At 36.2% G+C, this 15562-nt stretch overlaps 3 protein-coding genes across 3 annotated transcripts in view; 1 reads left to right on the top strand and 2 right to left on the bottom strand.

The window, feature by feature from the left end:
• LOC135076104 (mucin-2) overlaps positions 1-5985 on the top strand; it is a 94061-nt gene extending 88076 nt beyond the window's left edge. Inside the window, exons 3-4 of the mRNA XM_063970561.1 lie at positions 55-3727; positions 4811-5985. Of these exons, the coding sequence (XP_063826631.1) occupies positions 55-3727; positions 4811-5641 (4504 nt within the window). The 3' untranslated portion in view covers positions 5642-5985. The remainder of the gene's footprint in view (positions 1-54; positions 3728-4810) is intronic.
• Positions 5985-7115, bottom strand: LOC135076146 (uncharacterized). The gene is made up of 5 exons (XM_063970616.1): positions 7017-7115; positions 6854-6925; positions 6611-6742; positions 6177-6410; positions 5985-6099 (listed from the first exon to the last, which is right to left on the bottom strand). Exons 1-5 carry the CDS (start codon positions 7080-7082, stop codon positions 6019-6021), a joined length of 585 nt encoding a protein of 194 aa, XP_063826686.1. The 5' UTR covers positions 7083-7115; the 3' UTR covers positions 5985-6018.
• A 542-nt stretch (positions 7116-7657) lies between these two features.
• Positions 7658-12181, bottom strand: LOC135076147 (uncharacterized). Its single transcript, XM_063970617.1, has 5 exons — positions 12072-12181; positions 11326-11400; positions 10773-10895; positions 8332-8562; positions 7658-7808 (listed from the first exon to the last, which is right to left on the bottom strand). The coding sequence occupies exons 1-5, from the start codon at positions 12111-12113 to the stop codon at positions 7722-7724; spliced, it is 558 nt and encodes a 185-aa protein (XP_063826687.1). The 5' UTR covers positions 12114-12181; the 3' UTR covers positions 7658-7721.
• Positions 12182-15562: the final 3381 nt, after the last annotated feature.

Raw genomic sequence — 15562 nt, 5'->3', positions numbered from 1 at the left:
TTTATCAAGGGTTCAAAGTATTAATTACCTTATCTCAATTTTTATACATTTCAGGGCCAAGAAGCAACCGATCGTGGTAGATGCTGTGGGCAACACTCTACCTCCACCATCAAACGTTCCAGCTACTGTCGGAAGCCCTATCACCCTACTGACACCAGACAGATATGAATTCTACACTTTTGATGAATCCGGAGAACTCGTGAAACGGCTGATGACCCTAGAAGAGATACAAGCAATCGTCGCAGCAGGAGAAGAAACGGAAGGCCTGGTCACACTAGCCAATGATAATCAACCACCACCAACCTTCAATTTCAGTCAACCACCGTATACTGTACTCCACAGTGTCGTCACGAATGTGCAGAATGTGTTGAAAGAACAAATGGAAGCTCACAAAAAGGATCCCATGTTCCAGCCTACTTTGGACACCCCTGATGTATCGGATTCTTGGAGCTTGATCTTGCCATCGATCTTCGGTAATACTGGTCTGGATATTGTCCCTGATAAAACATCTACTAGTATTTCTAACCCTGAAACAGAAACTCTAGACTTTAATCACTCTAACTCCGAAGTCGATGACACTAATTTAAGCAAAGAAGGTAACAATGAGATTATTAGTAGCTCCACAACGGTTGATGGAGATTTTGTCACGGATAAGGCACCACTTGAAGAAGAAAAGACTCCAGCACCAACTACAACTACTACTACTACAACGACGACAACTACACGTAGACCAACAACAACAACCACAACTCGTAAGCCAACAACCACCACTCGTAAGGCAACAACAACTACTACGACAACTACCACTCGTAGACCAACAACCACGACTACAACTACTCGCAAGCCAACAACAACTACAACAACCACTCGTAAACCAACAACTACTACAACAACAACAACAACTCCTAAACCTACAACTACGACAACAACAACAACAACAACGCAAAAGCCAACAACAACCCGACGGTCAACGACAACTACTACAACAACGCCAAAGCCAACAACGACTGAACCGACAACTGTTTCAGAAATCGCAAGTACAACCAGGCGCTCTGTGCCGTCTACGTCATCGAAGCCACGCATCACAACTAGTTCAACTAGCAAGCCTCGTATTACTACAACTTCGACTAGTAAGCCTCGTATCACAACTACAAGCAAACCTCGTACCACCACTACTACAACTACTACCATTAAGCCGCGTGTGACTACAAAATTACCAGTTACTACTTCTAGTACACCACTTGAAACTATCAGTACGACACCCAAACCTTCGACAACTACTGCCAAGATAGTAAGAATCACACCTAAAATAACTACAGTTAGACCTTCAACTACAAAGGTACAACCAACGTCATCAACAACATTGAAGACAAATGAAATCAACTCAAATAACATTCAGGTTTTAACCAATGACGTCACTGAAGCACCCGATACTGAAAAATCTACTGTGCATTATGAAAAAATTAGTACATACATTCCTATTTCAACCGCGTCTTATGTTAAGGAAAAAACATCTCCAAGTTCTGTAAAAACCACTGAACCAACAACAATCTTTACAAGTACTACAAAAAGATTTGCAACTACCACAACAACGGCCAAGATTCAATCATCATCTGAGATGCAGCCTATAATAACAACTTACAGGCCACCAACGACCAATAAAAACGTTGATACGCCCACTACAGAAAGTCAAGAGCCGGATAAAATAAATACTACTACACTCACGACTCAATCGGTTTCACCATCGACCACCGCAACATCAACTGAGTTCATATCACTCGATAACTCTCAGACATTAAATACAGAAGACAAACCAGCTCTTGATGTATTTGAAAACTATAACATTAACGATCCAATCCTCCCCATGTTCGATGTAGCGCAAAGTTTTAGCCAAATAGCTTCAGACTTAGGTGGTAGTTATATGCCATTGCCTACTGTTAGCAATATGTTAGATACCACAAAGTTAAATGAAATGAATTTAGAAAGTAAGGAAAGTTATGAGATGGAAATTCCTAATGATAATGAGTCTGACATTAAACCAACAAATATTTCAGATACTGGCACTGACAATTTTGTAAAAATTTCTACTTTAGATCCTCATGATGACAAAGAAAAAATAACAAAAGAGGAAGAAAAGATACCACAGGAAGAAGACATAACAAAGGTGGAAGAAATCTTAAAAACCGATGATTCTAATGCTTATACTACTCCGAAATTCAATAAAGTTACAACAGTAGTTCCAGACATTTCTACCATTGATCCCATTTTATCAGAATCTATGGGTGATTTGCTCTCTCAAGTTGTATTTGAAACTCCACAAACTATTGTTGATTCGAGTAAGGAGACATTTGACATCAATAAAACTAAGGCGACGACAACTGAAGAGACAATTGAAACTACCACCACAGAAAAGATACCATCTAGTACAATAATAGAAAATGCTTCTTCTGCAAAAACTACTACGGAATCTCCACAAGAAGTTCAAGTAAAGACGGAAGAAAAAGAGAAAACAGAGAATGACATACCAGAGGTCATTAAAGTTACTGATGATAAGGAAATTGAAAGCAATGCTGAAGTAAAAAAAGAAAACGAAAGCGCATCTACAACAAAAATCCAAAACTTGGAAGTAACAGAAAAAACAACTTCCGTTGAAAATAATAATAATTATGTACAAATATCAGTTTCTAATGATAATAACGTAAAGAAAGATGTACCGAAAGATAGCGTGGTAGCCCTGATTTCAGACAAAACTAATGATATTCCTGTTTCGGATACCAAAAAAGCGACAATCATAAAAGAAGACGCCAATGAAGCAAATGATGTGGAAATTTCCACACCTTTCGCAGACTCAGAAGTTAAAGCGACTACAACTAAGTCCATTGAGGTGACAACTGATACTAATATACAGAAACCAGTGGTCAAAGAAGAAATTATTGATAAAGTTCCTGAATTTTCACCTAAAATAGATGATTTCAAAAAGAAAATCCAGAAAGTAAATATTGATGACAAAGAATTGGCTAACGAACGTAACAACTCATGGAAACTTATTTCAACCGTGTCTCCGCCAAAATCTAATGAAATACCTAAAGACAAACATAAACATGGAAGTCTGAATTCGGCTGATAACTCAAATAAGGATATTGTTTTAGATTTTTCAAATGAGAATCAGGGCTTAGAAGTAACCACAAAAGATTTAGAAGAAGATATAGCTAAATTTACTGAATTATGTAACGAATTGGCTTTCCGGTACTGGAATGCTATAGTAGAAACCATAGATAAACGAAGGAGTTTTGTTCTATCCCCATATTCCATAACATCTATGCTGGCCATGATGTTTATGGGTGCTAGAGGAGCTACTTCGGGAGAGATGAATGATATACTCAAACTTGATGACATGGTTACGTTTAACCCACATTTCACATTGAAGAATATTTCAGACTCAATTCAAACTACACCTGAGTCAGGCGTCATAATTTCCGCTTTCATCAGAGAACTTTACAGTGACAGAAGTAAAGGAAAAATATTAACTTTCTACAAGGAACGAGCACAGCAGTTTTACAATGGACATGTTGAGGAAATAAACTTCAAATTGATCAGTGATATAATCAGAAGAAGGACTAATTTACTGGTTAAGAGATACACATGGGGCAAGATAGCAGAATACATGAAATCAAATTCGATCACTATGTATCCACCACTAGCCGCCTTCTCTACAAATATCTTCCAGGTAAATATTATTTTGCATTTTACCTTGGAAAAAGTATTTTAAGTGTCGACAACAAACTAATTTGGGTTCAATTCCCAATTTGGTTCATTAAAAAAAAAATACCGAGTAGTTTTTTAAATTTTGTACTAAAAATTTATTTAAAATTAATAAGATAACCATGAACAATAGCCAATTTAGAAAGTTCTAGCTTATATGCTTTGAATTTCTTATACAGTGTGAGTCACGTTAAAGTGTACTAAGCCTCTCCGGGCGCGCCATTCAACGCTTCGTTGACAACGAAACTGAAAATGGCTCTAGATTTGTAATTTTGATAAAGACAAGTTAGATTTCAAATAAAAACAAAAGATTTCGAAGTAAAATAAGCATTTTAGCTAAAATTAAAATTGTCTCTACCTGTAGCGGAGAATAATGTTGTGGCAGGCCTTTGTTCAAACGATCATAGCAAATGTTGTGATAGGGATAGAGACATGCGATTTTTGGTTTTACAAAGATAATACGATAGAGAATAATACAAAGTAATAAAAACCACCTGTTATGGGGGCATTTTTTGGAGAAATTTATCAAATAACCAAAAAAATACGAATTTTTAAGCAGATTTTTTTCAAAAAGTCTCATTTTTTATTATTTGTTGGCATTTTCTGGGTATTTTATGTATTTTTTCAGTATCGCCTGTTATTTAGCATTATTACCGTTTTTATTTTATCAGGATATACCGCTTAGTTTAAAAGTTATTAAGTTTTCTTTACAATAAGTACCTAATTGGAAGAAAAAAAATTCTATACAAAATTAAAAAAAATCTCAAAAATTTTTTGACCTCTTTTTTGTCGATAAAAATAGGTCTAGTTTTATCTATTTTCATAATTATGTACACTTTAACGTGACTCACACTGTATTGCTTAAAATACTATTTTACTTGTTTTTGTTATTTTAATAAGGTTTCTATTTCTTAGATTTCAATTGTTTCAACTATTTTCATAGCGATAAGACCGCCTAATTGTACCTTATGTGTTCCTTTTCTTTCTGTTTCTTTTTATGTGGTGTACAATAAAGAGTATTTATTATTTTTTTCTCTATATTTTTCAGACCGACTGCACGGGATCATCAGTAGATGGAAGGGATGGTGAGATGTACTTCGTGGTCTCACCTAACGTTCGCCAGCGTCGTCTAGTGCCTGTGCCGGCAGTGGTTTACAGAAGCGGCTTCCTGGCTGGCTACGATCCAGTGCTCGACGCTACCGCTGCTGCATTAGGAAACACCAACTCCATAGTCAGCACACTCTTTGTCATGCCAGGACAACAAGGGAACGTTGTTCACGCCGAAGACCTTGAAGCCCTTGAACAACGCATTTTAGATGCGAACCCCTCAACTCCTGCTTGGAATCGCCTACTTCGCACATTACTCCCGCGGATTGGCTTAGAGCTCCAAATCCCAAGATTCTCCCACAAATCCATATTCAACGTATCAGCGACTCTGAAGCAAATGGGATTGAAAGACATATTTGACGCTGACCATGCCGATTTGGGCGGCTTGAATGGACCATCGAAAGATCTGTACCTATCAGATATGATCCAGTCGACAACTTTTGTGACTTGCGGCGAGGATGTCGTCGGCGAGCAGCATCATGTTGAGGAGTATCCCGAATCTTTGGACAAGGTTGCGAGACGTCGGTCTTCCAGGTGGACATCTGACTGGGACGAGCCAAGAGACTACCAGAGAGCTTTCCATGACCCTCACGACGTCGGTGAAGCTATGCATTTGCCTTTGCACCTCCGCCCGAGACAAGCTCGTCTGCCAGCGAGAAACGCTCAACCAGCTCGATTAAAATTTGATCGGCCGTTCCTTTACTTTGTAAGGCACAATCCCTCCGGGATGATCCTCTACGTGGGTCGGTACAATCCGCGGCTCCTGCCTTGAACATATCAGATAAAAGACTGCTAGTTTAGTGTAATTATCCTAAAAGGAAAGTGATAAGGGGTTATACTGGAGCGTGTGATGAGTGTCGGTCTATGAGCATTTACGTGACAGTATTACATTTTATTTATCGTGCGCGGCCAGTCTACGCTGTTGCAGTTGTTCGCTGCTGCTCGCACTCATGTAATTCATATCAAAACGTGTACAAAGGAATGATGGTATCGTTGTTGAATGCCTGCATAGTTTGTATTGTAATAGTAAATAGGTAGTGTGTTTGAAGAGTATAATGTCATTTCATCGTCATTATAGTTTATATTATAGAATAAATTCTACGTTTCACGAAACAATGAGTATAATTTATTTTTACCTTTTTGATATATTTATTGGAAATATTCTTTGCATTCATCGTAGAAAGCTTTTTGTTCTTTGCACTCCGGAGTTTGTAAAACAGCCGGGCAGTTCTGAAAAATAGATGAAAGATCACTATTTTATAACTCCACATTTTTTCATACATAACATCAAATTTTCACATACTCACAACAGTGACGAAATTTCTGATGCAGCTTTGGAATTGATAGAACTGGCACGTATCCAGGGGCATAAGCATTCTGTATCTCAGCTTGCACTCGACCTTGGCGTTTAATATGACCTTCGAAAACTGTGGGTTCAAATCTACCCATTTGTCCAGGTGCATAAAGTATTTCTCGTCGTCTAAATTCCCATCCGGACTTAATAACATGTACTTATTCAACATACATGTCCAGTGTTTACACTGCAAAAAGACTGTGTTAAAAGGGTTATATTTATATTTTATATTTGCTGAATAATTAGACATGTATTTATGTAATGGGCTAAAATTAAAATAAAAGCTTATTGATATGAGTTTAAGTGTTGGGCAAAATTCGTTTATAAAATGACCACTAATGCTATGGCTTATTTTATTAAGTTTTAGATTTGAAAAAGAAGACCAACCCCGGTTATAGATCTTCTTAGCAGACCAGCTACTTTCGCATTCCTATTGATGAAGTTTACTTTGAAGATTGCACCACATTCTTTTGCTATTTCTCTCTTAAAAAAGGGTGGGAAGACGCAGCACTGACGGTACTGAAAAATTTAATTTGATAATTAAAATACTTTTAGTGTTCTAAAGCCCAAATTCATTACACATTGACTTTTTTGTTAACGATGTAACAGCAAGGGAAATTAGATACTTACCATTATATTAGGTATTGGGTGACACCTATCTGGGACCGGGCCATAGTCTGGGCTAAGGAAGTCATTGGTTACCTAAAACATGTAATCAATCACTCAACCTTGTTTTTTAATAATATTATATGGTATTCTTCACAGAAACAGCATAGGTATATTAATAACTTACGTATGAAAATGACTTCACCAGCACTAAAATTCTTATAAGAAAATGAATATCTTTAAAGTAAACCATTTGTTCCTAACCAACCTACCAACTGCGTTCAACACTAACGATTGAGACTTGGTTAAATTCAGCGACTGTTTGATAAATATTGGAAATGCTGTACGATAACACATAAAGTTTACATAAGCCGGTAACGTTTCCTAAAATATCAGATGATCGAGCTAGTAGGTACCTAGTTTATACTTCCTTGATCTCATAATTTTATAGAACCTTCTTTTTGTGATCATCTACTTATTTGGTATCTTCTTATTTATTTTTTGGTAACGAAATAACAAGTAATCGGATAAGTTCGTTATTATCGGAATTGTCTTTACAAAAGACCTTTAAGTTATAATAGTGAACCTTAATTTAAAAAGCGTGGTAAGTATTTCGACGAATGTTTATAACGACTGTCACATCAGATTAAAATAAAATTATGACCCCTACACTTATATTAACATACACATTTAAATTATAGGGCAGATATGTTTGTTACTTAGTATAGATATTATTCTGATCTGATTTATGATAACCCTTTTCCAACTCCAGTAGGTACCTACTAACTAACCTGTCCTTGAAATACTTGATATTAAAAAAAATACAACTTTCGCGTAGGTAACACTTTATTTACAAATTCTATCTATTTTGTTGTATTTTTATACGAGGATTTTAGTGCTTTGGAAAATACTGAGCGCATTCATCCATGTGTGCCTTCAGTTTCTTGCAGCCTTCTGTGTCGGACCAGTTCACGCATTTCTGTAATCAAAATAGTCAATTGAGTGATTTAAGAAAGCTTTGTTCCAGGTGTCATATAAATTGTGTGAATTTTCATGAAATGAATAGCATCAAACGCTGCATTTACATCAATACAATTTTTATGCACCCGAGATTTCCGTAAGTGCCTTATGAGTTTCCAAAGGCAAAGGTTCAATTCCAGCACATAACCGCACATTATTGTGTGCATGAAGATCTCTTTGTATAAGTCTGGGTGATTACGTGCCATGTGTTTGTAGAAAATGTAGTTATATTTACAAAAAAAATATAAGTTAAATTTTTCTTTTACCATACCTAGCTATACCTCCTGACCAATCATCAGAGTAACATAAGTTAAAAAAAAATGTGGCGTTAAACGCCGTAGCTATAAATATGCCATGTCATGCAGAAGCTTTAGGCTATACTCGTACTGTCTAGTCTAGTCTGATGTAACTGTAAAGTGTCACTGTACAAATTTTGCACAATTTAGATGGCGTTGCATAGATTTCCAAGGATGTCTGCTTACCCCGAACAAATGGAAGCTGATGCAGACGACCATTTTATTGGCCTCGCAGATGTGAGGCGGGCCAGGGAGGGGCTGCCCGATGCACCGCTCGATGGCAGCGCCCATCGGCTCTTTCCACTCAGGATTCGATTCCGTCCACTTCTGCAGGTATTCTTTGGTTGCATCGTGGTCAACGTCGGTCTCGCCCTTGAGGAGGTTGTACTTTTTCATGAGGCATAACTGCTTGCTGCACTGGAATTGACAAGCATAAAGAATAGTAAGTGAATGTTCATTTTGTGAATTATTTCATAAACGCAATGGACTTTTTAGGGCATACATTTAAATATTTATGACAATGGTTCAAGGAAGATCTTGTGGGGAACAAACGAAACTAGTAATGGAATATGCAAGTTCCTAATTTTTTTGGTTTATGACAAATATTTTCCATAAAACTGCTCCCCAAATTTTGATAAGATTTGAAACTGCTTGTGCATAAATAATTTTTACATCCTCATATTTTAAGAACCCGAAAGTAGCATTTTCAAGTCACTGATGATTTAAACTTCGTTTGTTCGTTCCTTTCAGCCGAAAGACGTCCATTGCTGGACAAAGGCTTACCTAAACCTATATACTATATAAAAATAAGTCGGGTTTTCGGTTTTCCTTCCTGACGCTATAACTCCAGAACGCACGAACCGATTTCCACGGTTTTGCATTCGTTGGAAAGGTCTCGGGCTCCGTGAGGTTTATAGCCGCGCGATAAAGCTTTTCTGTGACAGAAAAAATTGCACGCGGGCGAAGCCGCGGGCGGAAAGCTAGTTTATTATATAAATAGGTAATCAAATTAAGACTATTTTATTTATTTAAAGCTGTGAATGAATTTATGCAAGCGTGTCTAAATGCAAAAATAATAATGCATTTTATCACGAGTGTCAGCGCAGGTTACTCCTATGTAATAGGTATATAATTATCGACAATACATTACACTATTGTCATTGTATTCATGCAGCATAAAAATACATGTAAATATTGAACCTATTGTCATGTACGATATAATTCCCTTGACATTTTTCTATGAATTCCAAAGAGACATATTGATAATAATATCGTGATAACTTCTATTGTTGTATATTTCTATGTAAATAATAGATCCAGAGCTGTCATAAATAATAGAAGTAAATGCTCTACTGGTCTTGGCCTAAAGGCTTATGCCCGTATTCCTAAACGATGCTTGCATATGTGAAGCAGCAAATCAAACGCACAGCGTCGAATAGAGCTCAGTGATTGGTTAGTACTCACCCTGTGCGTCCACGCGCACTGTGAGACCTCATAGTAATGTTTGTGAATACGGGCGTTAATTACTGTGGGTGGGGTTCGATTTCTGGGCGTGGGTCTTAAAGCTACTCGTATCATTTCAATTTAACAAGATAGGTTGGCCATAACAATAATTTGGTGACAAACTTTACGATGTCATTACACATAGATTCCTCTGCTTTACTTAAAATTTAGTTTTATAAACAAGAGCCAACATCGCTAATGCCATTTGCGTAGCCATAAATAAAGTAAGGAAGTAAAATAATGGTTCTTGTCTCAATTTATCTGTACTTAAAAATATAATACTTATCCTTAATTTGGAATAAAAATACTTATCCTCTATTTGGAACTGAAAGGAATAAGTAATAATCTGTTAGCTTGTATAGGCGGCCCAAGGTTGAAGCATAGCAAAGACATACAACAATAGGGGGACGTCCGTTTGTCTATGATGACACCATTTTCGTCTCGCGGTCATGGCGACGCCATAAAAATTATTGGAATGTAATCATAGCCTTCATGGAGAATATCCTGCCTTTAAGTATGCCTGGTTCTCACAAAGTAAGTACTATAAAGGTGTGTATAGACTAGAGCATTTACTTAGATAGATAGATATTTATTTGCATCACCATACTTGTAACAGAACAACGAGCCGCTCTATGAAATGTACAGTCGCGGAATGAACTTTACTGACGAACAGTTAAAGATTATTTTCTCTAACTTGAGATTATTCTGTAACATAGTTTCAAAAGGTAATATGTGCTCGCGATTCGTTGAAGGAATCAATTTGAAAACTGAAGAGCCTTTTCATTCCGTGACTGTACTAGACATTCACCCTGTCACGAACCAAAACGTCATAAATTTTACCTGTATTGTTTCGCAAGAACGTTACATTACATAGAAATGTTCTAGTCTATACTCACCTTAATCATATAATTGATAATCAGGGATAGCTCTCGTCTAGCTTTCAGACACTCAAATCTGTTTTCTTGTTATATTTTAGGTCATATTATATGTAAAAAAACATTAAAATAAAATATTTTCTCCTCCTAAGTTGGCTTTTGGAGTTTTTAAATGGCCGAAACCAGCAAGGCATCTTGAATCTTTGTTTTGAATCTCAGTCTAAAAGAGATAATTTATCTTAAACTTACGTCTGGGGGTCCGTGAGGAGGTCCAGGCCTCTCCGGCTCATCCTCCAGTTTCTTGAACCCGCACTCCTGAAGGTCCTCGTCTTTGAAGAAGCTGGGTATCTTGCAACACGTATGGGGTCTGTCCTAAAAGAAGCAAAACATAAAATATAAACATTTGAAGTGTAAAAAGTATAACAATAAAATATTTGATCATATTATTATCAGAGAGGTCATAAAGTAAAAGTTATAAAAAACTATTTATTTAAAAAGTGTTTTTTACCAAGATATTTAATTAATCAAACTATCAATTCTAGAGTGGGATAGTAGATTAAAAAATGGATGTTCAGTAGTAATCAATAAGCATCATCATCATCATTTCAGCCACAGGACGTCCACTGTTAAACATGGGCCTCCCCTAGTGATTTTCTTCCAACCGGCCAAACTAAATTTGGCCGGTTGGTAGCGGGTAGCGGCCTACATCCAGCGCCTTCCTAATGAGGTCGTCCGTCCATCTTGTAGATGAACGTACCATGCTGAACTCTATCTTCTGTTTATTATTGGTTTTTGTACTTACCACTCCTTCTGGAGGTCGGCGGCATTGTTCTGGCACATTGGCCAGGAATGGCGGCGGCTCTTGGCATGATATCACCTGAATAAATTATTGAGATAAAATCATTTTCTATTAATAAAAATACAGTTTCGTAGTACCTAAGCCTATTCAAACATTATTTTCTTATTTTAAAACAGTTATAGGTAGTTATTTAGGTACTTAAGTAGTTTTTATTTTATTTAGATCAATGAACAGTACTTAACAGGACAGTTTTTAAAGGAATGTGGTCCATAGAAATAAAAAAATTCTTTATTTCATTGAGATAGATTCTCTGTCTGCAAGAAAATTATTAGGTCACTAGCTTTCCGCCCGCGGCTTCGCCCGCATGGAATTTTGTCTGTCACAGAAAAAAAATATCGCGAGCGTCCCTGTTTCAAAAACCGGGATATAAACTATCCTATGTCCTTTCCTGGGACTCAAACTATCTTTCTGCCAAATTTCATTAAAATCGGTTCAGTGGTTTAGGCGTGAAAGAGAGACAGACAGACAGAGTTACTTTCGCATTTATAATATTAGTATAAATAACATTTTTTAAATATTATTATTATTTATTTAAGCTTTTGCACATAAAAGTGATGTACAATGGCAGAAAGATGTACTTTATATTATTATGTTGTAAAGTTACGATCAGGAACTTTTTTAAGTTTACACTTATTTACGAATAAAAATAGATTGCGTGCGAAATCATGAGCGCTAACACCAATCATTACCTGAAACACGGCAACCAAAGCGACGATCACAAACCCCACCATGTTGATTCACGTCTAGGTTCTGAGTGAGGTGACGTAGACTACGGTGGTTATATACCCCGTGGCGACCGTGACAACAAACAAGCCTAGAGGAAGGAAGTCGGGACAATGCTAACTTTTTAGTTTCGAAATCCAAGTATTTGCTAAGAAGACGTCGGAAAAAGCATTGAAGTGACAAGGAAATTGATGGAAAATCGAAAATATGTTATTAGAAAGGAATTATGTAATTAAAACAATAGCTAGGGATCAATTATTATGACTCTATAGCGGTATTTATGTAACTCATTAAGAGAATAGCTAGGAATCATAGGCAATTAATACCGTAAGTGGTATTTAAGTAATTTAATGTTATTTGGTCTATCCCCATTCCGTTGTATGATTGAAAAAGCCTCCGTGTAAATAAAATTAACGTTATACACGTCTAGTTCTAAATTAAAGTCGGGCACCAATCAACGAACATAAACTATATTTTAAATACATATAAATTGCACACTTAGAAAGCAATTAAACCCTTTAACTGGTATTAAATGATATAAAAATATCCGTCACAATAAAGTTCAGATAAAGGTTTAAGGATACAAATGTTTGTTTACAGGGCTAGGCTTTGTTTTTATTAATTTTCTAACCCTGAATTGTCATTAAATCAACTCTGAAAGATTTCCTACAAAATATAAATTCTTTTCCTGTGTCATCTCATATGCAATAAATAATTGTAGCATTTAGAGATTCATCATGATTATAAAGTGCAAAGGCACTTTATGTAATCACGATAATTTTCATTTTAGACATCATTAACATGTACATACAGGGTGCAATTGACACGTTAATAATTTTCTTAAGTAATGTGGAAGTCTCGATATCAGTGATCGTTTTGACTGGAAATTACTGCAAATTCAAGATTTCTTTGGTTATCAACTCAGAAGCATGGTCTAAAACTAAATCATAGTTGAAGTTCTAGTCAATCTGTATTTTTCACCCTGTATTTTTGATATCATTTGCAAATCACCATAGCTATGACATATTACATGGTTTATTAAAGGCAAATTGACCTATTTTAGTTAAATATACCACCCAAAGCTGTCAACAGGTACTCGTAAGTACAGTCAACAGCTCATCAGACTAATCATTTTTGTTGGAAAACAGACCCTATTTCAACGTAATAAGATACTTAGATACCTGTTTAGCTTGATGAGCTGTCATCTGTACTCAGGTATCAAAAGATCACACAAACACCTGAACTGCCAGCTGATAATTGGCAGGTTTCAGCGCAAACAAATTATGTTCTATGAAAAACTAGCACACCCACTTCCGTTACACTACATGGTATACAAGTATTAATGACCACGGTATGACTCATTTATTTATTTACTTAGGCTTTGATAGAATAAACAACTAAGTACCTTTTTTACCGTGTGTTTTGATTCGTTATAAATACATCATTTTATTCAGTTGATTATTCGATTCATTAGACGTTCGCCAGGCATGATGGTTCATAATTATTATGGCTGTGTTGCACCATCTTACTCTGACTTTAACAAACGTCAAAAAGCTCTCAAATTCCATACAAAATACACTGTTAAAGTCGCGGTTAAAGTTAGGTGGTGCAACTCAGCCTATAATATCGTTTGTGGTTGTGGTTCGAATCCTGCCGAGAAAGTATAATAAAAATGTTAGACGAAGTATAATACGAGTAGTACTGGGGCGTTAGATACTCGCAGTACAATATTGTGATGAAAGCAATTTATTTACGTAAAATAAAATGCATTGCTACAACAAGGACTTAACTGAAAGTCCAATATAGAATAGCAGAAAACATTATAAATTACAAATAAGATTAAATTGCCTAATTTACTGTAATTGTAGAATATCATTGAACCCCTATCTTCGTCTGAAGGCGACTTTCTTGACTGCAGCTAAAGGTCAACCCTTTGTCTGCCTTTATCAGCGTCTGTGCATTTGACTGTTACTGGTTCAATGGGATAACCTGCAGTTAAATTATCAATTCAAGAAGTCTGAAAATTACCTTGAGATTTGGTAAAAACATAATGATCTTGGGGTCAATACACTAGCCTCACTAAATCAAACAATTACTATGTATATAACTTTACTACGAGCTTAAATTGAATATTAAGCTGTCAGCGAATATGAGTGATTTTATTTTAATAGACTTACTATCGGAGTAGCACCTGAAAACTCCTCCTATTTTCTTCTGATTAATGTCGTGGGTCCAACGGTCTTCTTTGTTAGGAGTCAAGCTGTAGATCCCGGTTGCACAGTACTCAGAAGTGGGAGTAGTCCTTGAAGTGAGTTACATACATATCAATTGCACCATTTTCTTACCCTGTGTAAAGACTTCATTAACAATCAGAAGCTGTTCTATTTTTTGCATAAATTCCGACTAATGGCTCGTTACAAGCACTGCATCCTCTTTAGGTGTCATAATTGCCCATAGTTAGTCTTTAACATAGTTTTTGTATAATTACATTGCGACTGACCACAATACCCCATCAAAAAGGTGAAAAACCCCACAACGATGAGTGGCTCTTTAATTTTATCATGCTGCCATACGGTAATGAAGGTGACGTCAATGTACTGCTAGATTAAACTATTGAACGTCATGCTTAATTTTGCTTTATAAGCTAATTGCAAATATGTCCTTACGAAGCTGATTTTGCATTTTAAAATTATAACAGAAATTGGAAGGTAAAAAATCCAAGAGAGGGAGAGAGAGAGGTTCCTTCGAGTTTAAAGAGAGTCATCGTATTTCTTGTTCAAAAATTTTTCAATAGCAGAACCAATTGGATCTCTAAAAGTTAAAATGACTTCAATATCAGTTATTGTCAGGACTTTTAAGACCACCCTTAGGCCCTTTTGACCTTAGGCCCGGTGGTGAAGTGTATGGGCATGCCGGATTAATTACGCCGGTACATGTGAAAGCTACGTACCATGCCCATTGCCCATACACTTCACCACCGGGTACCCGGCGCCGGTTAGCCGGCAACCGGGACATGTGAAAAGGGCCTTAGAGGTTTGTGTCTTCAATAAATTAAGCATTCAGGTTAATATAGAGTTGAATGATTAATTAACTTACCCACTTTTTTTCTTTCTGTTTCTCTCTATAGTCAACTGTCTATCTCTATCCTTCTCTCAGCTACTGGTTTATCTGATTAATGAAAATCAAAAACCTCTATTAAAGAGTATTCTCTCCTCTCCTTTTCCTAGATCATTTTTTAGTTCTTGAGATATTATCATAATTTCTCTCTTTTTGATTATTGTCATCAAACATTAAAACGTACTTTGCTTGTAAATTGCTGCTGATTTTAATTTAGATCTCAATTTAGATGATTTTCTTACTGCGTCTTATACAGAAATAATTACATATCAAATTACCCTTTGTTCAAGTGCTAGGTTGAGTGCAAATTGGTTTTATTATTTTGCTATCTTCAGTCTTA

The sequence above is a fragment of the Ostrinia nubilalis genome, chromosome 11 (genome assembly GCF_963855985.1).
Source record: "Ostrinia nubilalis chromosome 11, ilOstNubi1.1, whole genome shotgun sequence".
In the NCBI taxonomy this organism is placed as follows: Eukaryota; Metazoa; Arthropoda; class Insecta; order Lepidoptera; family Crambidae; genus Ostrinia; species Ostrinia nubilalis.
This window is presented reverse-complemented; position numbering and strand designations above follow the sequence as displayed.

Coding starts and splice junctions, on each gene's coding strand:
- LOC135076146 (XM_063970616.1), bottom strand. CDS start 7,082: ATGGTTTACTTTAAAGATATTCATTTTCTTATAAGAATTTTAGTGCTG. Junction 6,743..6,853: donor ACCCAATACCTAATATAATG/GTAAGTATCTAA, acceptor TAAATTTTTCAG/TACCGTCAGTGCTGCGTCTT. Junction 6,411..6,610: donor TAAGAAGATCTATAACCGGG/GTTGGTCTTCTT, acceptor GTCTTTTTGCAG/TGTAAACACTGGACATGTAT.
- LOC135076147 (XM_063970617.1), bottom strand. CDS start 12,113: ATGGTGGGGTTTGTGATCGTCGCTTTGGTTGCCGTGTTTCAG. Junction 8,563..10,772: donor CTCCTCACGGACCCCCAGAC/GTAAGTTTAAGA, acceptor TGTCAATTCCAG/TGCAGCAAGCAGTTATGCCT. Junction 7,809..8,331: donor TCAGCTTCCATTTGTTCGGG/GTAAGCAGACAT, acceptor TTTTGATTACAG/AAATGCGTGAACTGGTCCGA.